The 16,837-nt window shown below is 40.8% G+C and overlaps 2 protein-coding genes across 10 annotated transcripts in view; one reads left to right on the top strand and one right to left on the bottom strand.

The window, feature by feature from the left end:
• LOC116846028 overlaps positions 1–16,837 on the bottom strand; it is a 117,317-nt gene that overhangs the window by 22,716 nt on the left and 77,764 nt on the right. Inside the window, exon 5 of one of the 2 annotated variants that reach the window (XM_032819347.1) lies at positions 3,671–4,168. The exons of the other annotated variant lie outside the window; for it this stretch is intronic. Within the exon in view, the coding sequence (XP_032675238.1) occupies positions 4,154–4,168 (15 nt within the window). The 3' untranslated portion in view covers positions 3,671–4,153. Of the gene's footprint in view, positions 1–3,670; positions 4,169–16,837 lie in introns of those variants that run through there. 2 annotated transcript variants of the gene reach the window in all.
• LOC116846027 (RNA-binding protein Musashi homolog Rbp6) overlaps positions 1–16,837 on the top strand; it is a 220,025-nt gene that overhangs the window by 175,729 nt on the left and 27,459 nt on the right. The gene's annotated exons all lie outside the window — the stretch shown is intronic.

The following is a 16,837-nucleotide window of genomic DNA, read 5'->3' as shown; positions in this document are numbered from 1 at the left end:
GAGAGAGAGAGAGAGAGAGGGGGGGGGGGGGGGGGGGGGGGGGGAGAGACTGCGATGTATCGCCAGGTCGGTGCGACTGTCGAACTCCGTCTGTCGGCCTCTGCCAACGCGCTCTCGGAAAAATCCCGGCGTCAAATTAGATAAGGAATCTACAGCTGCAGAGAGGAGGATCGTCAGGTCTGGGACGCAGTGTACATTAAGCGACGATGAGAATCATCTCGGAGTGACCTAGATTATAGACCGTTAGATCTGGTCGAACAGCGCGTACACGTAGTGCATTGTGCGCTGTGTGTGCACACTCGCGCAAACATTTATGCGCTCACACATACGTGCACGCGCACGCGCGCGAGCGTATGTTTAATTGGCTCCCTCGATAACGAGTTTGTCCACTATTTCACCCACTAGGAACTGCACGGATCGAGTCAGTTTCCGGCGTCGGTGGCGCGTCCGACTTTTGTAAACGCTATTTCTGAGTTAATGCTCGAAGGACCTTAACTCTCTAACGACTTTCAAAGCGGATTAATGCTCTGTACGTTCCTTGCCACATCGTGGAATATAATAGCCGCCAGTGTGCTGCCCCTCCCTCTCCCCCCCCCTCTCTCTCTCTCTCTCTCTCTCTCTCTCTTGCACACACATTTTCGTGCGCGCGCACATACACGTTCTCTTTCTTTCTCTCTCCTCTTTCTCTCGCCGGCTATACGTTATTATTAACTTTCTCACGCAACGGTGCGTCGTTGAGCTATTGTCCTTTGTCGCTTTGATCGGATTCCGCGGAGGAGAAATATTTAGGCTCGGAGAAAAATAAGAATGCAACGCGTCGTGTCTGATGGACTACGTGCAGATTATTCTCTCTCTCTCTCTCTCTCTCTTTCGTTCTCTCCCTGTCACGCCCTCTACCCTCCTCCTCCCTCTCCTCCGCCTTCTCTTCCTATTCTCGTCTAGCTACGTCTCGGAGTTCCCTTTGAGAATCGATTCCTCCGTACCGAGCAATTAGATCGTAACGATCGACCCTGTTGCTCGCTTCAAAGGCCACGGCTTCCCCGATTGCCGAGCTGGCGAGAACGCGAGAGATCAAGGAAAATACGTGAGGGGAAATTGCTGCCGAGATCGTAGAAAGTCGCGGACGGCGCGATCTTTCGCGAGACGCGTGTTACCGGCGCTCCCGGCTCGCGATTTAAACCAGATAAGCATATAATCCGCTTTTCGCATATTTGCCAACAGGAATTCTCCGCCGGCGTTAGTATCGACGACTGCCGGCCGCGATTCGCGCGTCTCGGCGTGTTAATTCCTCTACATTTAATCGCGACAATTTTCTTCGGCCAACCCGCAGTAGGTAATCGTCCCATGAGGTATATTCAAGTATAATGGACACATATATAAAGAAAAAATGACTATAAGCTGCAATTTGCCCAGTGATTACTGAAATAGTACCCTTCTATAGTCATTCTCAAAGATAATCGATACTTCCCGTAGTTTATGTGTATGCGTATACTCAGGTGCTAAAACGTATGTACGTATTCGGCAATTATTGGAGAAATTACAACCATATGGCCGCCTTTTCCGCCCATGGCCGTCGAACTTGTGTTTACCCTATCCGGAACCGGAGCTCTCCCGTATACGATGCAAATGCGGGGCCGACAATTAGCCGATAACAGCCGGTAACATATAAAGTGATTTCTGTTTGAGGTCGATTCAGGACGCCGACAAAGCGCGAACAAAGCCTATTGTAAAAGAAAGGAGACATTTGGAGGTGTTCGTGCGCGACTCCTTTCCTTCCACCACGCCCTGCGAAAGGGTTGACGCAAGGCACTTCTGTTCTCTACCTCCCACTCATCCACCCTCGTGCTCCTTTCTCTTTCTCCCTCTCTTTCTCTCTCTGCTTCTTTCTTGACTCCACCGGACGTCGAAAGAAAGAGGGACACAAGAGAAAGGAAAGGAAAGGCTAGCTCGAACCTCTTCGACACGCACGGAACAGCCCAAGAGGACGAGGCGACGGTGTCTACGATCGCGAGAACGAAGAGAGGGAGCCGTAGATCGGCGTGATAAGTCGCGAACACGATCGCCGAGAGATCCACGATTGAGCAGACAGACAGGAGGGCACTCTCTCTCTCTCTCTCTCTCTCTCTCTCTCACTCTCTCTCTCTCTCTCTCTCTCTCTCTTCAACTCTCCCTGGCCCTCCCTCTCTCTCTCTTTGGTGCTCTGTTAAAGTGGATCAATAAAAACGTCTCTGATTGAACCAGTAAAGCCTGATCTACAATGTGTTCTTTGCTTCCTGTTTCGTGTTCTCTACATTTTTTTGACTTTAAGGTTTAGGTCGGTTATCTACAATACGTCGTTACAATATGTCGCTGTCGGACGTCGGAACACAGTTGATGGTTCAGTGAAAAGAACTCTTCTCGAAAGACAAATCCTCTGATTGGCCCATCGGCTGCACTCCGACATACGACAGCGACATACGTATTGTAGAACAGGTCTTAAGGCAGAAACAAACTGGAAGCACAGAACACGTTGTAGATCAGGCTTAAAGGAACTGTTTCACTGATAATCAGTGAGTATTCACTGATTATCAGTGAGAACACTCCCACTTTACTGCTCCGTCTTACCTTTCACTATAATTTCGACCAGTGGAAGTAAGATTTCACCGCAAAATCTGTAATACGCAAATTCGTTATACGTTATACCAAATCCAACTTTCTACGTTAGTAACGATGAAATTTTAATGGCTTCTGTGCGCCTTGCGTGCAATGACACTGTCTGTGTTCGCAAAGTACATCATAACAATTTTTACTATTAAGAGAGTTACAAAACCCTGACAGGAATAAAAATTGTGTAAAATTTAGGGAGTTGTCAATTAAAGTAGGAGTATGAGTTTTTTGTTACGTATGTCTATTTATAATATCTTGATATAAAAAAAATTAGATTTTATAACGAATATTAACATCACTATGTTCAATTTTATTCTGCAAGAGAATCAAACTTCAACCAACCTCAACATGAGCTTAAATCAACATTGATATATTTTTTATTCATTAGTATTATAAGTACCGGTTTGCACAAATCCCGCAAATTTTTAAATCATTTTTTATTTATTTATTTTACAAGCTTAAATTTTTCAGTGGAAAGATTAAATTTGATGTGTTGTAACAATTGAGGAAATATATTTTTTTTTTTTTTCAAAATTCACTTGTGTGTGAACCAATTATTATAATAAATAAAAAAATATATTAAAACTGATATTAAATTACTTGTGTTGGGATCAGGTTGGTTATCGTTAAAGCATGATTCTTTTGCAGAACAGAATTAAGATGAACGCAGTGATGTTAATATTCATGAAATCTAATTTTTTAATAGATATTGTTTAAGCTTGATTTATAATATGTTCTTTGCTTCTTTCTCTTTATCTCTTTCTGACTCAAACTCTAAGCTTTAAGCTTAATCTACAATATGCTCTTTGCGTTCTGTTTCTTGTTTTCTGGCTTAAAGCTTAAGGTTTGAGTCAGAAAGAGATAAAGAGAAAGAAGCAAAGAACTCATTGTAGATTAAGCTGTAAGCCATAAAAAGATAGAAGACAAGAAACAGAACGCAAAGAGCATATTGTAGATTAAGCTTAAAGCTTAGAGTTTGAGTCAGAAAGAGATAAAGAGAAAGAAGCAAAGAACTCATTGTAGATTAAGCTGTAAGCCATAAAAAGATAGAAGACAAGAAACAGAACGCAAAGAGCACATTGTGAATACATTTGTGCAAAAATCAGATTTAATAGACATACGATAAATATAACAAATTTATACTTCTGTTAATTTACCTTTTCACCAAATTTTAGCTCATCTTTACTCCTGCCAAGCTTTATTTTTACAACCCCTAAACTGATGCTTTCAGCGTGATTTTACTGATTGCAGTCCTATAACTAAACTACCAGTTTTAAGTGTAACATTTCAGTGAAGAATACACTGATTATACTTTCGATTGGTGTTCGAACTTGAGAATAGTTCGGTCATGAGAGCGGTCTTGTTGTGCGTTCGGTCGACCACTCGAAGAAACGAGAGGCGCATTGAGGCGTAGAGGAATTCGTAAAGCGCCGTCTGTAATGCCGGCACAAGCAATCGCCACGACAAGAGACCGACGCAGGAGGACGATGCCGGTCGAATACACGTATTACCCGCCGATCGGCTGAAAGAGAATATATATCACACATACAGCGGGTAGGTCAGTAGTAAAAAGACATGAGTAAGCAAAGTGCTGAACAGTTGTGACAGTTGTAGCAGTTGTCGTATCTACATATCCTCTCTCGTCCTTTCTCTCTCTCTCTTTCTGTTCCGCAGATCTCTCTGGACTTTGTTTAACAATAGCTTTACCAATTCTATTATATAGACTAATATAATGTCATATACAATAATAGTATGTCTGAACACTTTTCTCTTTGCCCTGCATTGAGAAAAAATACTTGAAAATTGCAAACATAAATTTGCAAACATAAATATAAGGATATAAAGTTTATTTCTTAAGAATAAAGTTTATTTTGCTGAGTAAACTTTATATTTTCCACAAATAAATTTTTTCTCAATGTGTTTACTTTGTACGCAAAGAGAAAGAGATTGATTGAAATAACATGATGACACAACTAAACGCAAGTTTCAGTTCATGGAAACGGAATTTCTGGTTCATTAAAACCGAATTCTATTTTTATTTTATGTTAAAGTATAAAATGCAATATATGTTACAAACGGAGAAAATATTATAGTTTCTTTTGAATTTTGGAAATGTAGTAATGTGCGAACATAAGAAAATTGTACGAACGTAGAAACAGTAGGAATAGACTGTCACAGTAAGATCTATCTTGCTGAAGTACATTTCGAGAAACTGCAAATTTTGCTAAAATCCTAGTACATTTTTCTGTTCCTGTTTTGTTTCTGTTCCTGAAATATAAATAACACATATGGAATAAAAGAATAGCCAGTTATGAAGAAGTTTTGATCTATTCTATAGTAATTTTTACTATAAAATTTTCCCCGTGTACATGTTTACTAAATTTGTACACGAAATTTACGAAATTTCACTTTGCAAATACGGTTTGGCAGATACTATCTGACATTCGCGAGCTTTGTAGTTCAGAAACGAATTTGGTTCTTAATCCGTTTGCTCTCAGCGTCACACATGTGTGTGACATCTCTCACTTCAAGTTCGTCTTTACACAAAATTTTCGATTTTACTTAACATATTCGCTACCAAACTCACATGTATATGGCAATGATATTTTTCTTATATAAACAAGCCAACAAGTTTTACACAATTACATGAAAACAAATGAAATGATGAAATTACATGAAATGTAATGTGGAAAAAATTCTCCAAATAAACTGTGGTAGCGAGCCAGACAAATTCTGTTTTCTTCACCCAAAACGTATTTAATTGTGTCATTGTCACGTTGATTAAATCCATCTTTCTTCTCCGTGTACCGTTTTGATATTGCTGTGAGTAACTGTCGCTCATATCTTCTTTTCTTCTAATTTCTTTTTATTTTATGTTACACTTCTCTCTCTCTCTCTTTCTTTTTTTTTTCTCTTTCTCTCTGTCTCTCCCTTCCTTTCTATTTTTCCTCAGATTACCGAATGTTGTGCTTCAGACAGGTTGAATGTTTTCACACGGTAGGAGGGATTTTGCAGAAACATTTGATTGTCATGCTCTTTGTCTGTGACACGTCCACACAGGTTTTTTGTAGCTAAAAACGGCGTTCAAAGTGTCGTGTGTTCAATGTATCGAGAAATCGATAAACCTCGGATAGTTGGATTAGCGCGCGAGCGGAGATTTACTTAGAAATTAGCTCGTTAGACGCAGATTGTTGGTGTACATGGTTATGAATGAGTAGCTTGTCCAAGGACCTAGCGTTGCATAATCCTCCACATTTACATTTTGTAATTTTGTCAGGGTAGAAACTCTGCTCGCCGGAAACGAAGCTCATGGGAATCTTAAGGGAATTCGATCTTCATCGAGTATAAGGCCGAAATTAAAGTGCACATATTTTTTATTAGAATCCAATAATTAATTAAGGCTCTTTGATATGCAGTTATAAGATAAATGAGCCAACAAGAACCAAACGCAAGTTAGAAATTGCGGAAAGTAACTTTAATGAGAGTCTTCCAAAATTCTCTTAGAAGAGGCAGATCTCCCTTGCTATCTCTCGTAAACAAATTTTGAAAGACTTGGATTGAAAGCTAATCTCTTTTGGCTATCTCTCATTGGCCTATTTATCTTATATTATTTATTATTAGTTGGTGCACATGCACAAAAGCACGACGATACGTTTGATCTTATGTAGAGACGATTATCTGGTAGAAAGTAGAACACTAGGTAACGAGGAGATAAATGAAGAATTTCGCACGCGACTCTAAATAGGATATTAAATACGCAATTGCGTAATGAGCAGCCGACGCACGTGCCGAAATTTAATATGGCGGTCCCGCTTTTCGCATACAACGCGCGACCATCAACGCGTCGCGTTGTCCGATCGATGAATGTTAACCAATTCTGATCAGTTTGCGTTAATTAATACGCGTTTTACCGTTTCCGCCTGAAAACTGGGCCGCTATTTATTAATGCGTGCAGTGTGCTGGCGCACGTGTACCCACGACGGGATTTTGCTGGCCTCCATCTAGCAGAGCGCGATATCCCGCGGGAAAACTGTCGACGCGCGAGTCGAATGGTTCGCGCGGCACTTACATCGCTCTTTCGCTCCCGTTGTACAGTCGGTCGTGATTGTGTGAGGAACACACACGCAAAAAAAACTAGCTTCCAGAACTAAAAAATAGCTGTGGCAGATAAGATGTTGTCATTGAAATAGGGACAGCTAATGTCGATACTACCGAAGCTAAAGGACCCCGCACAAACCTTATGGAAATTGAATTTCGGTTCGAATTGGCTGAAGATTTGATATGTTGTAGATCTTGTCGTCCTGATAAAAAGTCTCCACAGGTCCCCTGCAATGAACCATTTGACCTCTACGAGGCGTCATTTTTCAAAATAGGCTAATACTGCAATACCTTATTTTCAACGGATACGGTGCATTCCTACATCATTATTTGTACTTTCTATACATTTTTTTAAGTAAAAAGTTATAAGGATAAAAAGGAAAGTTATATTGACTTGATTGCTTCTCAAAAGTCAGAGTGCTTGATTATTGTGAGTCCCCTCGCCTCTCACAAATCGGGGTGCTTGATTATTGTGAGTCCCCTCGCCTCTCACAACGCACGGCCTACTCAATATAAATAAAGCGGTTCTTTGCATGCACTCTATGATTGTGTCCATTTCTTTTCCCGCCCTAGACATGAAGCAACACAGCATTGACTTAAATCTCTAAAATCAAGTTATTGACCTCGGTATCTTTATAACTTTTTTGTAAGAAGCAATAAAGTCAGTAATATCTTGAGTCAGTAATATTCTGAGAAAAAAGTATTTTAAAATTAACAAATATTCTTTAGCCGTTATTAACATATTGAATCACAAGTCTCTTCATAAACCGAGTATTTTTTACTTAAACAATATTAATAAACAATACTCGCTTTAAATGAAAAGAATCTTGATTTAATATGTTAATATTTTAATACCCGCCTAAGAAATATTTTTTAATTTTTAGATATTTTCTCAATATACTTTTTTCAACAAATAACACTAACTTTATTCTCGGATCGGTCATCCATTATAGAAATTAAACAATCATCCCTTCGCGAGAGAGAAAAAAGCTCGCAACGGTTTGTTATACGCCTCGGATTCGTTATTTTGGATATATCAGATTTTGCATTTGCGTTGAAATCAATCTGCGCAAAAGTTTTCGTGTTAAATTTTCAACATATCCATGTATTGATTTAACATATTGTCTTATTTTCACTTTCTTACACTGATTTTTGCTTCGAGTTCGTATTCGTCGTTTCGAAATATTAAAGTAACTCGATAGTGCGCAACGTTTTTGTGTTTATTTTCAACGTATTATTTGTGTTATCGACGTATTTGCCTCATATTAAATTGACACAAACTTTAGAGTAAGTAAATTGGGACATGCGAAGTGTGTTAGATTTAATAGGAAATATTTTACTGTACGCATTGCCCAAATTGACAAAATTTAAATTGTAATAACAACACACGGCAATTTAAACGCGCGAGTGGACTTCAATTGCGGTAAATCCCCAACCACACACGAGCTAATGCCGCCATTCCAGAATGCTCAAAATAGCTGCGATGCGAAATAAAATAAAGCTAGTGTCAATAATGCTTACACGCGAACTTACATACTTAAACGCGAACTTTTGACAGGGTCGTGCTTCAATAAGCGCGAGAATAACGTGCCTTGCGCTATTCTCGCGCCAATAACGGTCGAAGTATGTCCGATCGAGTCGCTATATAACCGAAATAGCCGAATGACTATTCGGTAGCTTAGAGTTTCCGTCGGCATCGGTATTCACTATTAATTCCCTTTGACGGAAACTACTTCGGGTAAGCCGCATTAATACCGCTGCGCCGTCGTTCGTCTCTCGTATATGTTTACTGGTACTTCCGACTTCAAATGAATCTCCATTTCAATATGCTTCCAAGCGAATAGATGCTTCCTTTATATCACGTGGATATTTAGAAGTGATGAGTCTTGGCGCGTAACCGCGAGGCTCGCGAACGTCGGATAATATCTGCCCAATGTGGTCGTGTTTGCAGAACAAAATTCCTCAAATGTGTCACAATATCACATTTCGCACGTGAAAATAAAACAAAAATATTATATAAAACCGCTCATAAATAACAGAAAGATCCATCAGAAAAAAATTTGATTATACAGTGAGAGAAAGATGTCTAAAAAGTGAGAAATATTTGGTATACACTAATAACATATTTATTTAGAGATTTAAATCTTTTCATTTAAGTAGAATAAACAACTATTTTCATGAAAAATTAAGATTTTAAGAAAATGTATATTTTAAAAATATTAAAAATTAAAAAAAAATGTGTATATTTGAAAAAAAATGTAATAAGTATTAGCATGATAAAATAATAAATAGTATTAATATGATAAAATTATTATGTATGAGCAAATATGTTATGTATGTACTGAGAAAGGAATATTTATTTATGGGATATACTTTTTTAAATATTTATTTGTAGGGTATAAAGTTTACTCACAGGAATAAATTTTATTTCGCAGATATAAACTTAATATTCCACGAATAGATTTTCAAATACTTTTTTTCAGTGTAACTCACCGAATAAATATTTTTTACTTCTTAGAAATTTTTACTCCCAGAGTATGAAACGTGAGATTTGGTTTTAATGAACGAGCCGTTTTGCTTGCAAGACACGGAACTTGTGTGATTTTTATAACTCTAATTCCAAAAACCACACGCAAAAAAAATTTCAGTTAGTGTAACCAAATAGGAATCAACTGAAAATTAGGTGATCAGAAGCGATATTTCTGTTATGAGAGAAAACTAATATTTTTGTTGTCGCAACCGAAAATATTCGTCTGCGAATATTCAACGATATCAGAACTCAGTTGAAGCAACTGAGAACAATTGACTATACAGAAGCCTCATAAAGGAATTGTTCTGTTTTTACAACCGAATTTTTATCTAGTCCCTAGCAACCGAAAATTTAGTTGCGCCAACAGAATGTTTTTTCCGTGCAGAAATTCTATTCGCTATAAACGCTATATTCGCCAAAACGGTTCGTTCATTACACTCAAACTTCACGTTCAAACGCAACCAAATTTTCTTCTCCGTGCACGGAGAAAAATTAATTTGCTCTTTTAGCAAAATCGTCGTTGCTACTGCATATTTGTAGTGATATAAAAAAAATTTAATAACTAATTTTACAAATTATTTGTTAGAGCAGAAGTAGTTTTGTTGCCAGAATAGAAAAAATTTGTTAAATGTATTTGTCCTAAGAATCACGTTAATTTGCTATTAATGCAAAATAATGTATCCTTAGCAAATTTATTTGCTATCAAAGCAAAACTGCAACTGCTTATATAAATCCATCATGATTCTTATAGCAAAATAATTTGTAGATTTAGAAAATTATATCCAGTAAATAGTGATTAGTACTGTTAGCAAATTTTTTTGCTGTTCATATAAAAACGAAAAGATTTTGCTAGACCAGCAGAAAATTTTCTGAGCCAGCAAATTATTTTTCTCCGTGTATATGAATAATAAATGGAACATGATTGCGCACAATCTATCATGATTACAAACAAAAATCTCAATAAACAAATTAAACGGAAGCACGTCGTTCGATCGAACATCATCGTTCCACCCGTGTCGCGTGGATGTCGCTCGGTTGGTATGCCGGAAGCGGAAGTGCGAGCAAGGTCGGCAAGGTAGAACGTTGCAGATACGCGTAGCTCTCTGTATACCTTACCAGCGACGGATAAACTCACAACCGACGCGCCATTTGACGTTTCTTTCCCACGCCTTTATATTTCGCTCCCTCTCCGAGCAAATCCGCGCGTCCTTTACCGCGGATCGATCGTCGCGAATAATCGGTATAGGAATTCCACGATACGATTAATCCTGGCACCTAATCAGAGCAGCATCAATCCGGAAAGCACGCACGGTTCTTGTCTGTGCGCGCCTATAACATTGTACGAATTAATTTCCGGCTGTAGAATCTAATCAGGTCACACACACGGTGGTGGCGACGCAGCAGTTGTCGCGCGGGGTTAAATATGGCGCTACGGAATGGCCTTCGGGGCGCGCGTTGACGTTAATAGGAAGTTATAAAATCGTCGAGAGGAAAACGACGCGGCTGCTCTTGTTCGATAGGTAGCCAGATAGATATAGCGTATTATATCGGAAGGAATGACAGCTGTCAATGTCGCGCGGCAAGACGGGCGTCACACGTTGCGCGCTATCGTTGCTCGCACAATGACTCGTTCTACGTTTCGATTTATCCTTTCCAACGTGTTATTAAATTACGAGTAACAGTGCTGCGGTGCTCACTCGCGGATTAATGACAACAGCCGTGTGCGATCATGACGAGTTGAATCTCTGACGTTGCACGGAGAGGAGGAGCAGGAGGAGGTGGATGCGATCGTGAAATGTCCGACATGTCGCGAAGCGCCAGGGTATGTAATGCCGAATAATAAATGATTTCGAGACAGCCAGAGGATCGATGGAATTACGCGATATTGTAGCACACCGAGATGATTAATTAAATGCAAACAGTGCCACGCCCACAAGAAGCAGAGGAGGAAGAGGAAGAGCTAAGAGAGGATATAACCACATTCATTTTAATGCATTGCGTATAGATCGCGAGATGTCTCGTGTTTAGGAAATCGTGCCTCGAGGTTCAGCCAAGTGATGCTTCATTTTTGTGCATTATCGCGTCGTCGCGCAAAGTAAACGCCCCGATAATCACGCTAAGTGGACAAAAAAAATAGTTGACCTGACTAAAATTATAGTTATTTTTACTTCCGGCTATACTCTACCAGCTATACCTCTTGGTCGTTTTAACAATCAACAGAAACTGTTTATATAATATGAACGTATACAAAGATAAACGCGTCATAATTTATTTTTCATGTTATATTCACATATAATTACATCAATTACTTTAACTTATTCGTGATCAAAATATTTCCCCTTAATAAATTTGATTACGCTATATATTAAAGTTTATAATTATTCGAGGACTCGCTTTTTCATTCTTGTTAATATTAAAGTAACTTCAAGAAATGTAATTCTTTTAAATATATGTGTTAAAAGAACTCAAAATAATATGGTATTTCTAAGTGACATACAAAAAACGTTAAGCTATTAAGTTGACATTAATATAACACATTAAAAAAAAACACATTAATATAACACATTAAAAAAAAAAATAAAAAAATAGGTAACACGTGAAAATTTTAACATTTGTACGGAAGATGACTATGTATATGACTGTATCGCGCCAAATTTTGTATTTGATTATTTTTTTCGAGTTAATACTAAAACAGAAATAAAAATAGCAACGTTTGAAATTGACAACGACAGGTTTTCGTACGTATTATATGGGAACATGTCCAGAGCAATCGGTATCTTGCCTTACTGATGATGCGTCAAATTTGAGATCATTTTGTCCGGTTATCTATCGCGCGATAACAGCATCGCGCGATAGAATATTGCGAAAGAATATCGAGGCAAACAAATGTGCAGGAAAAAAAGTAGCATTTCCGTGTAAAGAAGGCTCCGGCACGGCCGTGTGCATAACATGTGCGCGCCCTGGGAATGGGTTGCCGTACGCAATGCGTTAAACTGCGCGACGGCACGTGATGCCGATCCTCGGGGAGACCGCATGATACCGCGATAAATGTAGGTCGGCCGTGTGTCATTCAGAGGGGGGTGACTCGCCCTTTCCGTCCGTTTTAAAACGGGCGAGTCGCGCCGCGAATGAAGATCCGGCACGCGAGAACGAACATTGTTTCGTCAAATTTCGCCCAGACAGCTAAAGGCAACAATTTAAGATCAGCTAATACATCCAGAATCTGCAAAGGAAAGAGGGAATTTGAAAGTATAATATATAAATACAAATAAATGCGAACGTTAAAATCGCAGGAGACTTAATCTCGACGGTGTGTGGGCTCGGTTGGCAGAGAAAATGTGGGAGAATGTTGGAGTGGCCGGCCACAGGGTTGGCCTAGATAGGAAGTTTGCTGGAAGGAGGGTGAATAGATGAACTGCGGGGACCGTCCACGAGGAGTCGTCTTTGATCGATCTCTCGCTTAATGGCTCCGTCACCGCCGCTGCTGGAAGATCGTTGCCAATCTCGGTGAGAAAAGGACAGAGGCGTCCCCGCAACTCGCATCGGTCAGCTGTAAATTGGTTTACGAAAATAACTCACGATCGCAATCCCGGCTCCTGCTATGCTCGATTCCTCGATCGTACTTTCGCGCGTCGTACATCTACGCTAGAGGTGTGTGCTCCCAGCACGGATTATTTTACCGTCCGACGCACAAAGATCTCGAGTGACAATGTACACATCGTAAGTGCCAAAGTGACGCCAATTATCTGGGTTGCTCTCCCGAGACGGGAGGAAATTTTAATGACGCGCATTGTGCGCTGGATAATGTATAAGACGGTGATGGGAGCGCGTGTTTCGGGAGGGTCGGTATGGTAGGCCATAGTGTTTTCCGTTAGCCATCTGTCGAGGGATACCCCCTGCGGATTAATTGGAACCCCGCGTATTGATCCAATAACGTGAGTACTGAATACACGGACGAAAGAGGGAAAACTCTCGAGGAGAGATGCCCGAGTGAGAGGCGAGAAAGAAGACAGAAGGGCAGGAGAGAGAGAGAGAGAGAGAGAGAGAGAGAGAGAGAGAGAGATACGAAACTCGAACACGAGTTCAAGAGTACCTTCGAATTGCGTTAGAAAAGTGTAAGAAGGAGGAAAGGGACTGAAGCAGCGGTCACCTAAGCGCGATACGAGACGAAGTTCTGTCGGGAATGATTCAATAAGAGTGATGTAATTTGCGCGTAAAAAGAAAAGCACAGGAAAGATACTCGATAGAACAGCCACGCGTAAGGTTTCGTTAACTCTACCAAAGCAATCAAAATGACAGACTTGTATATAATTTCTTGTGAAAATTACACTCGAATTAAAATAAGTGTGCATTTTGTCATCAAGGTAGTTGTATCGTGAAACGAGTTTCCTCAGCTTCCTGAGAATTTGATGAAACTTGCGTTCGCACAGTGAAATATCATCTAACTAACTGCTCATGCAATTAAAAAGAGATTTGCCACTCGAAACCTGAGATATTTGCAACTAAAGTTAGCACTCTTTATACTCTATTATTTATTTCTGTCTAATATTTTCTAAATTACACGTGAGATTTTAGTAAAAAACTAGTAATGATGTTAAAGACTAATATACCAGACGTTATATACAAATTTTAGTGTCAATTGGCCATTTTGTTTTCAAATCTATTATTATAAATAGACTGACGCGCAAATAAAGTACTTATCAGCAAAGTAGAAAAAATAAAAAACAAGCCTTTTCATGTTTCGTTTTCATATTTCATGTAACGTTATTATATACATATACTTCTTTCGATTTTGTTTCAAATTAATAGCGATATTTAGATAGCGAGATAAATATACGGAAACATAATTTTGTTGGATAAATAGCAAATTTGTTTTCCTTGCGCGCCACCGAAAATACCTCACCTATTATATACAACTACTTTAATTGACGTTGAATAAAATAAAAGAAAGCATATTTTCTCTTGCCCTGCGGAACCTGTTATTTTGACCACTCTGGTAGAAATAGGTTCTTAATCGGCGGTAATTCAATTGTTAAAGCATAATCTAACAGCGGTACGATAAGACGACCAACTCTATCTTTAGACGAGATTCATATCAGATTCATATCTGAATAGTTACTTCGGATATCAGACTCGCCCCGCCTAACGGGATTCCTTCTCGCCATTCCTCATAAGGCCGACCTAGCCGTGATAATACTCCCTTTCGCTCCTCAAGAATTTCCGGATTTCGCAGTGCAACGCGTAATTGGCTCGCGGTGTAGAGACACAAAAGCGACGCAACGACATACGTTTCTATCTTCCAAAGAGTATGTGTCGCGAAGCGCAATTGGTATGTTCACTCTCTCCTCCCTCCTTCCTTCCCCGCCCCGGCTCGGACAAGTTCCCTCGGAGCTTTTAAAGCCAGGTTATCTTCGTCTCGCCTCTCTCGCGTGGTTGTCGCGCGCCGGCGACGTGTCCCGCGTTAATTGTGCGCCTTAATTAAAACTAATATCGTCCAAATTAAAATAAATTGAGACGCGCCGGCAGCTCTTCGCTCTCCCTCTCGCTGCATACTCTCGCTCTTTAGATTACTTTTTTTGTTCTAAAGAACGCTGAAGAAGCTAAACGACGCGCCTAGTTAGCACGAATGACACGAGAGAGAGAGAGAGAGAGAGAGAGAGAGAGAGAGAGAGAGAGAGAGAGAGAGAGAGAGAGAGAGAGAGAGAGAGAGAGAGAGAGAGAGAGAGAGAGAGAGAGAGAGAGAGAGAGAGAGAGAGAGAGAGAGAGAGAGAGAGAGAGAGAGAGAGAGAGAGAGAGAGAGAGAGAGAGAGAGAAAGATAAGTAAATAAGTGTAATTGCTCTTAAATCTTTTTTACACCTCGAGAACTTTCAACTTCTCATGGCTGTTCGTCAATACTTAGAGGAGTACCTGGTGGACTGGTATGCAGGTGAAAAGTGCGAGAAACAAAAACGATACGTAGGACGGAGAGGTGCGTGGCCTACAGTACGGCGGTGTTCGACACATATATTTATGCAAAGTGTATGCACAATCTAATTGCGGATCTGATCGCAACGTGCAAAAGGCATGCAAATTTCTGCCGTAGCAACGTACGCTTTTTTTTTCTCTTTTCTGTTTTACGCGAATTTTACGTCTCTTTTGTCTCCGATCTCGTTGAGACGATGTCAATGTGTTCACACGCATTCCGGCAATTTGCATCGTGTTACATCGACCGACAGATTGCATCGCGACGGAATCTAATCGAAAGCGGAACTCGCGAGAGCGGACGTCGTGTGAAGCGTCCCACAGTGAGTGATAGAGAAACAGAGAGAAAGAGAGAGAAAGAAAAAGCAATTGGAAATTGCCCGATCGATGAGATTTATTCAAATTCGTACAGAGACTGGTGTGTGGTTTTACACAGCGCGCGAAATATCTATCCATATAAATACTCTAACTACACAACATCTGCCGGAGACAGAGTGCCAGATAGTGTTTATACTCTAGATACTACACATTTATATAGGATTCTCTATCTAAAGACTCTCACGGCGGTCAAACATGGCGAGGCCTTTCCCCTTCTCCCCCTGTCTCTCTCTTTTGCCGCCATGGAAGTTCCTTCGCATCTCTTCGCGATGCTCCATACTGGATCCAGCTCTTCCTCCACATCGATCTCCCGCCGCCGTCTTTCTCTCATTCGCTTGCTCTTGCCGCATCTCTTCCCCCTTCTCTACGCTCTCCTGCAGTCAGCTCGCTTCCCGTGAAGAAATCGTCACGCACACTAGTACCCACATCAGCATACATACACGGAACATAAGCTGCCATTCTGGACGAGGGGAGTGTAAGATTGGCGGGGAAGAAATGTCTGTCAGTTTCGGCTACATTCAACTTGGATGCGATATGTGTGATATATCCATACATTTCCGAGATACCCGAAGTGTATCAGCCCCTCGCCCTGAATCCGGCTGATGCAGTGCTTCGTCCATGTACTCATATGTCCACGCAGGTACCGTCCTTCAGCGCTATTAGGCGTCCGCTTCTTCCAGTTCTCGCTGCTCCATACGAGAGAGCTACCCTCTTCCTTGGATGGAAACGGTGCCGCCGTCTGGTGGCGGTGCCCTGATCCAAGTCCTGGGGTAGGGTAGGTAGGGTTGTATGACAAATCCACCCCGACATCCACCACCAGCTTTCCGTCCCCTTCCCCACTTGCATCAACGAGCACACGACCACCACCATCGTCACCACTACCAACTGCGTAAAGTCCAACTCCACCGGCGCGTCACGAGCTCGCTTTCTCTCTCTCCTCGGCAAAAGCGGTACGAACGGCTCGGCTCCTCGCTTCTCGACCCGAGCCGTTGGTGCTGCTCTTGTTGTTGCTATTGCCACTCTTCCTGCTCGTTGACATGCCTAGCCCGGCTAATGTGATGGCTAATCAAGTCTCGGGAATAACGCGTCCACCATTCGGTCATTTCACGCAACACGCTCGTTCGCTGGGCTTGGCCGCAAATGTCACGCTCGTCCTCGAGAGTTTATCTCTTTCTCCATCTACCTCTCTCTCTCTCTCTCTCTCTCTCTCTCTCTCTCTCTCT

Source organism: Odontomachus brunneus, unplaced genomic scaffold, assembly GCF_010583005.1.
Source record: "Odontomachus brunneus isolate Ranch 3 - 2012 unplaced genomic scaffold, Obru_v1 Obru_scaffold_060, whole genome shotgun sequence".
NCBI lineage: Eukaryota > Metazoa > Arthropoda > Insecta > Hymenoptera > Formicidae > Odontomachus > Odontomachus brunneus.
Note: the sequence above shows the minus strand (reverse complement) of the source record. Positions and strands in the feature narration are given on the sequence as shown.